The sequence below is a fragment of the Neopsephotus bourkii genome, unplaced genomic scaffold (assembly GCF_033783945.1).
Source record: "Neopsephotus bourkii isolate Nb327-2 ecotype Australia unplaced genomic scaffold, CSIRO-AGI_Nbou_v1 NB_196, whole genome shotgun sequence".
NCBI lineage: Eukaryota > Metazoa > Chordata > Aves > Psittaciformes > Psittacidae > Neopsephotus > Neopsephotus bourkii.
In genome coordinates, this window is record NW_026900709.1 from 11257877 (window position 1) to 11271847 (window position 13971).

At 42.3% G+C, this 13971-nt stretch overlaps 1 protein-coding gene across 2 annotated transcripts in view; it reads left to right on the plus strand.

Moving 5' to 3' along the window:
• Positions 1-229: 229 nt before the first annotated feature.
• Positions 230-13971, plus strand: part of CHN1 (chimerin 1) — a 104598-nt gene continuing 90856 nt past the window's right edge. The window contains exons 1-2 of one of the 2 annotated variants that reach the window (XM_061380196.1): positions 230-340; positions 574-695. In XM_061380196.1, coding sequence (XP_061236180.1) covers positions 285-340; positions 574-695 — 178 coding nt within the window. In that variant the 5' untranslated portion in view covers positions 230-284. The remainder of the gene's footprint in view (positions 341-573; positions 696-13971) is intronic. The other variant, XM_061380189.1, reaches the window with a different exon arrangement.

The following is a 13971-nucleotide window of genomic DNA, read 5'->3' on the forward strand; positions in this document are numbered from 1 at the left end:
TCCTGTACCAAGCAGGAGCTGCCGAGGCCGAAGAGGCACCGGCCGACCCTGAGGGGGGAGCACCCCGGGGGAGCTGCTTCCCACCGAGAATCCCCTTAGAGAGAGAAGCGCTCCGGGACGGCTGCCAGAGGGACGGGACGAGCCGAGCTCTGCCGGTGCCGCGTACGTGCGAGGGGACTGCGGCCCGGGCCGCCCCGGGCGGGAGGACGGCGCTTCCCTTTGTGCCCCTGCGGGCGGCGGGCCGGCCGCGTTGCCATGGGAACCGTCCCGCCGGCTGCGGCGGGATGAAGGCGGGTCGTGTGGCGGCGCAAGATGGCTCCCCGAGGCGGCGGGCCGCAGCGTGAGCGGGGCCGGGAGGGGCGGGAGCGGGGAGCTCCCCGCAGCTGCCGCGCATCCCCAGCCGTCCTTCTTTCTCTTCCCACCCACCGGCCCTGCCCTCCCCTACCTTGCCTTCCCCTCCCCTTTGCCGCCGGTTGCGGCCGCGCCGCTCCGCTCCGCCCCGCGGCAGCAAGTGGCAGCTGCCGCCGGTGCCGCGGGGCGCGCTGACAGCCCCGCGCCCAACTTGTGTTGCAGGCGCGCCCCGCCGCTGATGCGAGAGCTGCCGTGCCAATGCCAGCCCCGCGCCGCCCGGACTGCCTCCGCCGCCCCCTGGGCCCGCCCCGCTGCCGCCGCCGCGATGGCTCTGACCTTGTTCGGTGAGTAACCGCCGTCTCAGCCTGGCGGGCGCGGGGCTGCCGGCCCCCATTGTCTGCCGCACGGCAGCAACTGGGCGTGGGCGCCGGCCCGGAGGGCTGCCGCAGGCCGGGGCCCGGCAGCGGCCCTGGGGGATAACGCGGCCCGGGCCGCCGCGGTGCCCGGTCGGGCTGTGAGCCGGAGTGATGGGCAAATAAAAGTTACGGTGCCTCCGCAAGCCCCGCTTGCTCGATGATGTGCGCGGGGAAACCTTGGGACGCCCCTCTCCTGGGAGGGACCGCCGGGCTACCGCATTAATCGCCCGTGAGGGTTAGATGCGTTCGTGTAATCCGTGTTTAATAGCACAGATCCGTGAAAGGACGGTTTCGGGAGGCTGGAGTGTTGCTGTGATTGCTCCGCAGCCCGAGACAGTGCAGTGGGAACCAGCGTGTGAACTGTAGTTGTAACTGTTGAGCATGTGGGCTCTCTTAAGTAAGGCTATTTAGCTTGCTTATGTTTAATATGCTGAATTTTACAGAAGGGAGAAAGAAAAAGCTACAAAATGCATCTGGTGACATTAGATAAATAGAACAAAGCGAAGGAAAACAGAAATTGACATGACTAACATCAGTACAGAATTAACATGATAATAAGGGATACTCCTCATAAGAAGCTTGTGCACTACAAGTAATTTCTAGTGGATAGTTTAAGTGATGATATGAAGTCTGTTATGGTTAGATTGTGAGTTTTACTTCCCGTGTAAACAAATGATTTGCTTTCATTCATCTTGTCATTCTTAGGCTTGTATGTTTCTTAAAAGAATAAAAATGGTTTCAGGGGATTTTCTTAAAACCTGACACCTGTTATATTATTGTGGAATATTAAGCCCCATCTAAAAACAAACTTAAGCACGTGCTGCAAGGTAGTTCTCCATAGATAAAATCTGTGTGGTATTTGATTCAGCTACAATGCTATTATTTATATTTCCTGCCTGAGTTTTTCAGGATGCAAAAGGTGGTAAATCATAGTTCACAGTGCATGCAGTAAACCGCCTGTCATTGTAGGCCTGGGCTTATTACTGAGTTCATGTGAACCCTGTGCCTCTGGAGGAATTGGTTCAAGTACAAGGGCCCATTTTCAGCTGGGCACCAAGCTCTCTAACTTACAAGCACAAGTGAAAGCAAAGAGAGCAAATTGACTGTTGTAAAATACCCTGCTGTGCATTCTACATTGTATCATTGTAACTTCTTGTTAACAAAAAGTGTAGGTTGTTACATAGGTCATATTGTAGGTGTCCCTTACCACAGGTCAAATTTTCTGGCTACTGAAAATACACGTTTCCCATGGTGAGTACTTGATGTGTTGTTACAATATTTGGTTGCAAAAATTAAGAATATTTTAATTTCAGCTTTCAAATAAAGTGGCATTCCCTAGTCAGGTACCTGTTGTTGTGGGCTTTGTTGTTGTTGTGTGATTCCTTTTGTGGTGGGTTATGGGGTTTTTGTTGTTGTTGGTTTTCTGGGTTTTGGCTTTGGTGTTTTTGTTTTTTTTAAGCTTACGTGACTCTTTTTTTTTATTTGCATGTATTTTGTCTACTTACTGACATTTCCTATTAATATAAATTTGCATTACGCAGTAAATTGAATTAGATGGTTTTGTGTGCTATCATGTCTCTTACAGTAAATGACATTGATATATGTAAAAGATAATGAGCAAAGAGAAGATAGAGTGGTGTACCCTGCTGTGTGTAGGTTTCAAACAATATCGTGCCAAGGGTAAAACCTCTAGATTTCACCCTTTTAAGAGAGCACAAAGTGACAATAAAACAATGCAACAAATAAGGCTAATATGTATCGACAAATGAATGTGGTGCCTTTTATAACTTTGAAAGCTGTAGAGTACATCTTGAACTATAAATCCAAGAGTGAGAGTGGGACTTGTGCGAATGCAGTAAACATGCAGTATGTTTGCAGATGAGGTTGTGATTAACTTATGCTTGAGTTAGCCCAGCTTACTGTGCTGCTGTGTCCCCTCTGAGCTGAGGTTGCTTGCCACACTTTGTCTCTCAGCATGTAACAAAGAAGGAACACAATATGCTTCCTCTGAACTTAAGGAACAGCCTTCAGCCTTTATCTTGGATTCTGCCTGCCTGAATTGGATAGTTGAATTTTCAGTTACTGCGCTGCAGCTGACCCATAGTAACTCAGTAAAAATGTAACTCACAAAAGAATGTTTTTTGATTTGTTTCAGTGTAAACCCCTACTGAAGAGATACCAGCAAATCTGGGGAAAGGCAGAATAAATGTGCCTGAATTAGTGTTATCTGTTTTGAGGGATTAAGCAGCTATAATTGTACTACTTTAAATTCACACTGATCTTAGGCCAGTAAAACTGTCTTGAGCAAACAGGTCCTGAGGGAAGTGTTTGCTTTGGTTCTGCTCACTCACATAAATTCTAGGCTCAATATTGCTGGTTTGGTTTTTGGTTTTGTTTTGTTTTTTAATAACCCATAATAATATATCACACTGAACCAAATTCAGATTTCACATGTTCTGGGGCTGCTTCTAATAGGATGTGCTATAAAGTGTGTAAAACTTGAGATACATTGACATGTCAGCTTCAGGGGAAAATCCACCAAGTTTGCTGGGTCCCTTTCAGTTAATATGCATATGTGTGTGAGCACAGCAGGAGAAACGAAGGGAACGGGATATATCATAACATGCTTTCTCCATGCTCTTGGTACTGTTTTATGGCTATTTTGGTGCATAGTCCAAAGACTACTAAAATGGGACAGGACTAGATATCTAGGTAATTTTGTTGTGGATTCTGTATTAAAGTAAACAAGCGGTTGTGAAGCAGTTGAAAGGTGAGGTTTGCCTTATTTCTTCTACTTCGCAGAGTGGTTGTGAGTTGTTCCTGTTGGAGGCTGCTCTTCACTGCTGTCCTCAGGGCAGCACCATGTAGCCACTGGAGCACTAGCTGCAGTTTGCACCTTTGAGGTGGCACCTTGAGGCTCTTTGGAAAGTTGCTTGGAGAAAAGAGCTTCTGGTGTATCAACAGTGCTTTTATGCCACAGAAAAAGGCTGTTACTCTTGGGCTGTATGTGCTTTCTGACTTCTTATTCCTTTTCACTTACAGTGTATTGTCCAGGTTGTGATGCGACATGCGACATTAAAGCAAAAGGAGGAAAACGTTAAGACTCTTTGCTTTCTCAATCTTAGCTATTTTAAAATACACTCCCAGTCATGACCTTCTAAGTTATCCTGTGCTTACTGTTGGCTCTATGGAAGGTGATAGGGGGCTGCCCATGTTCCCACAGAGCAGTGATACAGCTGATGAGTCCAGGTGTGGTGCTGGTTTTGAGAGAGAGGAGGTCAGCTGCTCCACAGAGATGGAGAGGGAGAGCAACCCCTGTTGGAAGCAATCAGAGGTGGGAAAGTATGGAAGTTGTTGACTGAAAATGTACCTCTGTTACCTACTAATCACATTGGCTACTTCAGACAAAAGTGTCATCCCAATAGGGTTCATAGTTACACAAAGCTACGTTGGCAGAAATGGCCTGTTGTGACCACAGGTAGTCACCCACATGTGAGATGGCTTTTTGTTAGACCAGTGCAAAAAAGGTTTCACCAGCACATTGAAGTTGTGTCCCAGTGGCCAAGCACCTAGAGCACAGGTTTGATCTAACAGAGGAAAGCAAATCCTGTGCTACAACCACATTGGTAAAAGACTGGAAGAGAGTCAAGGTATCTGAGAAGTGGGGGGAAAAATAATGCTGCCTGATCCTGTTTGTTTCAAATAATAGATGCAATACATTTGATATCCATATTCATGAATTGCCTACCAAGATTTGGCGGGGGTTTTAAAAATGTCTTTGTCCACAAAACTGTGGACTGTTTGTCCACAAAAACAAAAGACTTTCACACCTCATGTGTATGAATGTCTGGAACTTGAGTAGATGTCCAATTCTAGTGCTTGTTTTCATTATTGAGCAGAATCAAGTTCCCTTAAAAAAGATTGTAGTGATTACAGGTGTAGCCTCCTTTTTCTCTCTAATTCTTCCTGCCTGCTACAGCAGCTGGAATGGCCTCTAAGCCGATGTGCTTCTCTACCATGGCAGCACAAAGCCCAGTGGCTTCATGCCTAGCCTTCATGGAGCTGGGTTGAAGCCACTTGCCTGGTTTATACAGGAAACAGCTAACGGATACCCATCAGTTCTGATCTGCTGAATTCCTGTGAGAGATAGAAGCTTCACAGAGACAGGAAGAGCAATCAGTCGTGTTTCTATGGTTAGACTTCCTAAAGCCCATCTGTTAATAACCCTAAGCAGTCCTATCTTGCTGAGGTGTGTGCTGTCATTTCACTTGGATGACTCAAGTATGGGAAAGATAACAAACAATGCAGAGGAAAAAGGAGGGGAAGTGTTAAGTTATCCCATTGCTGCCACTGTTTGCTTGTATCTTTGAATGTTCTGAGTAGTGTTTAAATAAAGTCAGTATTGTGCTTTGAAAGAAAAAGATTCATGTTATGTTTCAGTGCTAATGAGTTGTCCTTATGTTTTATGAATTCCCTTTCTGTTCAGTTGTTTGCTCATCAGCTCTTGTGTGTGAACAAAGAAAGACATTTCAAAATGGCCCAGAGAGATCTTCATAGGCATTAGTTATTCATGCTTTCGCCTTCTTGCTCAGCACCTGCCAGTGGATGAAAACTCACCCTCCTGAATATTGGTGATTAAGAAATGAGAAGTGAAGCAATTCTCTTTCAATTTTTGAAGTGCTTGCACTCTGATGAATGGCTACAGATGAATGGGATTAGGGACAGACCTGTAATCAGCATGATAGATATGGTTGTTTAAGGAGATGATGAACAAAGGCAGGTTTTGGAGAAATTTACAGGGAAAATATCAGAAGAAAAGAAACAAGCAATACATTGCTATAGGCAGGGAGGGTACGTCAAAGAAACCAATTTTATCTCCATTTCAGGTGTCCATACATTCCTGAAAGAGCACACAAATATTAATTTGCCCTCCCATCAGAATTCCTTTCCACAGCTGTCAGCTCTGGTGTCATACTGCACAGAACTAATTTTCTATGAATCTGTTTACTACTATGGGTATGAAGCAAACCTTTCGAAGTAAGTTCTTCCATACTTGAAATGCTAATTAACAGATTAGTATTTGAAGTTCTATGCATCTGTGATTACAGTTCTCCATGCAAACTGTACTCTCTTGCAGCTGTTTCAGAAGGTAGGGTATGCTTATGTTGGTGCAAGTACATATTTTCTAATGTGGCAATCTTAAAGAGATAAATCAGTTCATTGTTCTCTAAATAAATGTTTTGCTTGTTAAGGGGAGGCTCTTGGAGTGCTTGGTTAGCTTAGTCCAAGGTGCATAGAAAGTAAACATTCCTCTAAAAGAATGTCTCACAACAGGTAGTGCCTGTGGATTCCCTGCAGGATAGGAAATACTCAAAAATTCATCTGCTTATCTCTTATGTGCTGAGCCTTCTAACAGACAGGAGCTACACAGATCACCTGCAGTTCAAGTTGTTCTCCCCAGTGTTCTTACACGTTGCCCTGAGCTACACTTAAAACTTGTGGCTAGCTCTGATGGTGAAAGTTTACTGGCAGAGCCCCTTAGCTGTGGAGTCAGTTTGTGCCAGAAAAACATTCTTTGAACCTGTTCCTTAGCTGAAGTAGGTAGTGGCGGTTTATTCATGGACTTGGGGCATTTATAGTAGGGCTTCTGTCACTATAGGGAGCATAAATGTGGAGTGCTATGGAAATTGTACCCATCACTGATGCATCTTATGCTCTTGAGGCAGCTTTCAAAGTTAATATGTACCCCATGTTGCACTGCTTATGCTAGATCTTTTTCACCAGTAAAGAAGTGAATTCAGAGTGATCTTTTTAACTTGCTGACAGTAGATGCTCTTGAAGTGTTTAGCCCTTGCTTAAAATACTTGGGCTTCATTCAGTACTGACTGACAGGCTAATTTTAAAAGAGACTTAAGCAATTCAGCATATAGTCGCCATCGGAACTTCAAGTGTTCTAATTAGACAAAGCAATTTAGGGACATTAGTGCAATTTAACAAGATTTAAAAATTAAGTTGATTTTTTTTTTTTAATGGAAACTGTCAGAGAAACTAAATCTTCTCACTTGTGTATCTAGGAGAGAAAGTGGCCAAGTGCTGAGAATCCTAAGATTATTTTCTCCTAAGTACCATGTTAACCTTATGTAATTTATAGAACCTAATGAAGCAAATAAGGAGAGCAACCTTGAAAAGGTTTTGCTGGCAGTGCAATCTCAGGAAAAAAATCGAAAGGAAAACGTGCATAGGACCTGGGAAAAGATGGATCTATTAACTAGTAAATTGGTATCAATCGATCAAAATATCAGAGAAGTGACACTAACACTTAAAACAAGGATGAAAAAATTTCAGTGGTGGCTTCAGAGCTCAGCACTTACAGGTGTGCTTCATGCAGTGGCTGATATAAAATTGTGGAGTTTTATTAATTGTGAATATTATATAAGAACCTTAATCAATCAGAGGTTTGAGGATAGCTGCTGAAGCTGGGAAGGGCAGGTCCAATTGTGTGCACTAGTAATGAACTAAGATGTGGTTTGGGAATTTTATCTAAAGAAATTCTATTGTGATACCAGCAGCTCATGCACACTGTTCAACAAATGCCTCCTTTTCCTCTTTAACATCAAGTGGCCCACTGGGAAGTGGAGACAGTCTGCATAGCACACGTTCTTATCCGACAGTGTTGAAGTGAAATACACTCTGGATTGGAGGATCCAGGGAGAGTTCCCAAGCTTTGCTGATGCACATTTCATATCAGCTAAGTACTGATGTTTCAGGTGTAAATCTGGTGGGTTTTCTTCTATTTGTTTTGGACTTGGATGATCCTTTCTGCCTTGTTGGGTCTGGGGACTTTATTCTCTTACTGTCTATCTCCAGGAGTTCTTAACTGATTTTAGATGTACTAAAAGATTTCCATGTGGTAGAAAGCATATCTCAGTGTCAAGAAAAGAATATGTTTACATACAGTGGCAGTATCATAGTTATGACTTGAATACTACTTTAGCCAGTAAAAGCATAAACCTAATATGAGCCTTTTGGAAGACTTATTTTTTTCCAACTAAAAGCACATTAATCAGGATCCTCCAAGAGTGCAGGCATAGATAACTGCTCTGTGCAGTCTAACAGTTAACTGCATTGTTAAATGATTCTTTTTCCTTTTTCTGAACTTTGGGTTTAGCATCTGCATCTCAGGCTATTTAGCTGCTCCACCTTGTGGACAGAGATCCTACAGCTCTGCAGAAACGGCTCTTCAGGCAAAACGAGACAAAACAGGCCCAAGACCTGAGGCAAGGGTCCTTTTGTACTTATTAACAGAATATGAGATGCTTCTTGGTTCCTCATAAAATCATGCACTGGCTTGGTTGTTCTTTCGGTGGGGTGGATTGTTTCTGCTTTGTACATCTTCATAAATTAAGAACCCTCAAGAATTTGCTTTTTTGAGCCTGTCTTGAAACACGGAAAAGTATGATTTAAAGTCACTGAAATATTTGATCTTCTAAAGCATTTAGCTGTACAGCTGGGACTTTGTAACTGCATGGCATCTGGGCCTCAAGAATCCTCACTGGCCAGACCCAAGAAGGTGCTGGGAAGAGTTCCTGCAGTTTTCTAGGCTGTTCCTGAGGGTTTAGGTGTATGGTAGAGTAGGGGGGGGTCAATATCCCAGCTGTAGTCAGGGGGAAGAGGGTTGATCCACATCCCGTTGGGAAGCCAGTAGTATTTTCTGTGTGTGCAATACCCCCTGTGAATGTGGAAGAGCTGTTTAAAGCCTGACATTTCCAGCACTCAAAATACTTGTTCATCCTCTGACTGAATGAAAGCCATGACATTTCTGAAGTGTTTCTGTGACTTTGTCAGCAGTTCTGTGATAAGCATCATGGAGAGACTGTCATGGCTGGTTAGCTTTTGGTTAAAAACTCGTTCAGTGCTGATAGAATGTGATAATGTGGTCTGTTTTTTCACATGACCAAATCTTAGTCCTCTGGTAACGGACCACTGAAGTTCCAAGCCAGATCTTGCTGCTCGGAGTGAGCAGATAACTGTGCTTTTGATCCCCAATATCTCTGTAATGAGGCCCACTGTCACATCCATCTTTGTTGCAAGTGGCAGGATCTGGCTCTGTTGAATACATTATATGGCTGGGGCTGGATGTTCCTGGTGCTGATGTGAGGTGGTGGTTGTCTTCCTGCTGCAATCCTCTTCCCTATCTCTGTCTCCTTTCTGCCCCTCAATGCAAATGCACCTGCTTATAGGTAGCCTTGTCATTTAAGAAGCTGGAATAAAAACAGTTTCTGACATTGATCAGAAACTGCATGTGTTAGGCAGCTTGCTTGTGGGAAATTTCTACTTCAAAAGTAAAAGTAAAACACTGATTTCTAAATACTGGAATTGTTTTGTTGCCTGCTGTTTGGTGGTGTGCTACCACGGCTAGCACAACCACAACTGCAGCCATTTAAATTGTATAGCAAGTACAGTAGAGCATCATGTACCGATGTCCTTGAGTAATGCTGCAGCAATGGAGGAGGAAGTATCAAATTATTCCTTGTGCAGAGTAAATTGGTGGAAAATGGAGTAACAGTGCAGTTTTTAAAAAGAAAGTCAGTGCTTTAGTGCAGTACTTAACTGTTCCTTGCTCTTGCATTGGCAGGGTACATGACAGCTCCTCAATGCTGAATTAGTACCTGATATGTATACAAGCCAGAGCAGACTATAAAAGTTGCTGATAATTATTTGCTAGGGCCAGTCTTCCATATATTTTCCTTTGCCATTTATGGTTTCCATATGAATTTAGACACAGTGCTTCAGTGCAATCTTGGATCATTTTTCATTAAGAACAAAACAAACTAGCCCAGAAAAAAAAGCCCCAAACAGGATATAGTTCTTCCTTACCTCTGCCTTACTGGCAGAATATGCCTGCACAGATACATCCTTCCAATAAAGGAAGCACAACTTTGACAAAGCAATTAATTTTGCTGTTCCTTTTCATTTTTTTGAAAGAGTATATTTATAAATGGGACTTGAAAGCACTGAAAAAATCTTCACTGGTTTAATAGAAGCAGGGAAGTATTTCAAAGTAAAATAATGGTTCTTCTTCGTAGGAAGAAGACATTATGAAACTCTGTGTTCAATATTATTTTAATACCAAAATTTACATGGTAAAGGAATTATGTCAGGTACTTTTTTACTGAGAAATAACATTTATCGTACAATCAGGTAAATATTTGCAAGTATGTAAAAGAAAATTGCCATCCCCAAAACAAGAGGAGACAAAACTTATCGCAGCATTTCCAGAAGTGAGCTCATGTGTGTATAGCTGTGCTATAAACTGGATTTTTGATCTGTCACATCCTAGAGCTCTCTCTGTGTCTGTGTGTGTTTTTCTGTGCTGTCAGTTGCCATGATAGGATTCTTTTTATGAAGTCAGAGGAGAGCTGAAGACACCAAAAGAGCAGTTACCTAGACAGGCAATGCTGGCTGGAGGAAATAATGGGTTGGCAAGACTTGTGAATAGAGATACTGATCTTCAATCTGCAGAATGATCTCATTTATGTGGACCTCTCTTTCTCTTGCCAGCAACTGTTCCTATTTTCTGTTTAGAGATCTCATTCTGTAGGGAAAAATCTGCTTTTCACTTGTGGACGTTTCTTATGGGATGTCAGTTCCAGAAAGGATGTGTCAATATCCCAGAAATACAGCTAGTAATTGTTGAAAAGCTCTTGTTTAACACAGTGCCATGATAAAGTGATATGTAGTATACCCAAGTTTCCATTATTTGTGAGCCAATTTGTCTTTCTTCTAATCAGTGGAAAAAAGAAGGAAGAACTTCAAAACAGAGACAAGAAAACATCTGATTAAATTTCCTGGAGGGGGAAAGAAACACATAGAGTTACCCAGAAAAGGACTTGGAGGTTATCTCTGAGCATTGATCGTATCGAGCTTTCCAGCCAGCTTTCCCATTCCCACTGGGTGTTGACAAACCTTTATGTTCAGTGCTCCTTTCAGCGGCCTGTTCCCAACTCCCTGTTCCACTTTCATCCTCCCAAATGCAGTGGGAGTTGAGGACACATGGGGGGTCCATGCAGAAAACCTCTTAGTGCTTGCAGAGCTGCTAAACCACCTTCAAGAGTGGCAACTGGAGAATGATTTTTGGCGAAAAAGCTATAGTTCAGGGAAAGGCATCCCACAACATCTATTTCCCTTTCTGTGACCCTGCCAATAATGTGGTTTAGGAGTTTCCTTCATGACACCAGAAAAAGTGATCATGGTTCCAGGCAAGAGTACTTTACTTGGTAAAGTGTCCTCCTTCCAGCCATGAATGTTGATGTATTGCATCTGGTCTGGAAATAAGGATGTAAATACAAGCCATATTTTTGCATGAGCAATGGTGTGTGTTATTGATGACTGTTTTAGAAAATGAAAAATCTGTTTGTAATAAGAATTGTAATAGGTTTGTTATAGCTCTGATGGTCTAAGAATTTAAATGGGTGAAGTTTGGGGAGAGAGAAGCAACAGCATCCATTACACCATCTGACACAGAGAGAGAGAGACGTGTTTTGGAACATGTGAGTCCATCTTGAGGCCAGCTATAACAGCAGTCAGAAATCAGATCTGTTCTTAATTTTCTCCGTGTGACTCTGATTTTTAGCCTGGGCTGCTAATGGGTGGTTTTGTTTTGTTTTGTTTTCCCCCAGGAGGCTAATAAATGCACAGCAGCTATCTTGGTCTAAAATGCAAGGGAAGACAAGTTCTCAGCAGAATTTTACTAATGGATAGGGAGGCAGGGTCAGTGTTGTGCTATTTTGTTGTGGTTCAGCTTTTGGTAAAACCACAAGGCTCTATTTAAAAGTGGATTTTAGAGCAGGAAAGTGGATGTTTATTCATTATCTCAGGGCTGTGTGTGGGAAAAAAAATAAATTCAAAGCAACCAAGTGACTGGTGGTATGTCTCCCATTCAGCAAATTGGGCATTATGCAATGGTTGTGTTTCAAAAGTGCCTGAAAGCTTGTCCTTTGTTCGGGGTCAACCTTGACTGGGTGGACTTCTTATTCAGGAGAGGTGCTTAATTTACAGCTAGAAGACACTTTCATACCATATCATATTGTTCTTTTTCATTATTGTGGTGACTGCTCAGAATATTTGTGTCATCAAGCTCCAATCAATATTCTCTGTTGGATATGTTAGAGAAGTCAAGACAAAAATGTATTTTTGTGAATGCCTTGAAGCTGTGGCTATTACAGTTGTCACTAGCTTGAAGTTGCAGTAAAACCAGTGTGCCCTTATTGGTATTATTAATGTTTGGAAGCAGGGAAACAAGTGATGGGAAATGAGCTCAGTCTCTGTATAGGCAGACTTTTGAAATAGGAGACAAAGAAGGATTTGTGGAAACAAAAAATAGGAAAGGAAATGTCAGAAGGTGAATATTTTCTCTTGTATTACCCCTTGCCATGGTTGGAATGTGAGCAGTGTTATAGCAATAACCTCAACAGGTATTCCTCCAGGCTTCCAAGACAATTTCACTGACCATGATCAAAACAGTGTCTCTAGGGAAAAGCAGTCTGCATTCAAACCAGGGAAGCTTGATTATAGTCTTCAACCTTCTGTTACCTGATGCTACTCTGAAGTGCTCCAAGACTTTACTGTACTGGTATGGAAGCTACTGGGACAAATTATCTGTCAAACGTAAAGGATGCTCTTCATCCAATAAAGGTATATTTCTGTCAGTTTTGGACTTGCAAAATTAGTTTGCCAAAGATCTTTCCAATAATCATTAGGGAGGATGAGAAGCTTATTGATCCCAGCACTTTGGGACTGCAGCCAGACACAGTCAGTTTTGTCACAAAGCTAAAAAAGAGTAGTTTATAGGCTGTTTTTCTTTTAAATAGATAAAGAGACATATTTGATTTTGTCAACATTTTCAGTTAGAAGTTTACTGTGTAAACAAGACATTTCAGGATACCTATGAGTCGGTAGAGCTACCGTAACTCCTGTAGCTATGTAAATCATAGGGTTACAGACAGCTGCTGTCTTGACTCTGTTGTACTTAGAGCTAACCCGCAGAGCCATGTCAGGTAACAGTTTCTATGGTGTTTGTTCTTTCTTGGGAGACAAGGATGATCATCATCAGCACATCAAAAGTGCTGAAAATTGCAGCTTGTTTGGAGGCCGGGATACCCCACTGGACACCGAGAGCAACATTCAGTTCTGCCTTTATTAAATGCCCACAAGGTGGCACTTGTCATCTTTTTACCTCTCTGAAGTCTAAATTTTTACACTGCAGCAACACTAAGAAATGATTTTAGAGGCTTTAAAACTTTTCTTAAACAGTAAGATAACAGTACTTCTGTGGGAGGGGTATTTCCCACCCTTCCATTAAACTAAAGTCAAGACAAAGAGGACAACAGCTGTGTTTTGCTTGTTTTATCATTGCATATGTGAAAATGCTATCTTAAAATTAAATTACTATTTTTTGTTATAAAGGATTTAAATTTTTTTATTTGTCATCACTCATGTAGTTATATGCAACTATTTATCTGGCAAAAAGAAGGGAAAATGGGCATCTGCTTTGGTTAAATGAAAATCTAGAAACAGATTATTTGCAACCTGGTCTAATCACTTAAAAGATGAGTTCATTTAAGAGCAGCAGTGCTTGTGATAAGCAAAATATTACTCATTAAAATTTCCCTATTATTCATAAGGAGGCAGTAATAGTAGACCTGCTAATAAAAGGCACTGAACTCTAGCTGTTTCCAGAGGGGCTCTGCTTCAACCCTATTAAAAGTTTTACCACAGAATTTATTGCTGCCAGATCAGATGTCTCTACAAGGGATGGTAGTGTGGTCTTTTTTCTCTTTCGCTCTTAAGACTGATGCAGTTATTCAGATCATGCCCTTATTTAAGCCCGTTTTGCTGAGAGTGCTTTCTTGTCTCCCACTTAATCACATCAGAGAAATGGCAGTAGCCCTTGTAGCTTTCTGGGGCATTGTTCACACTAGCTTTCTTATTAATCATTTTTATTCCAGTAATAATTAGAAACCTAACTGTACTTGTTTGGAGTGGTAAAAAGCCAAAAAAAAAAAAAATGGTGAGGATGAAAGAGCAGAAAGTTTTATACCATTAAAAAATTTGTGGGGCATGGTGTGTGTGATGTAGTGCTGCCCTGCAGCCACAAGGATGCTTTCATTGTCAGTGCCTGCTTTCACTGGTTTGTATCTTCCCC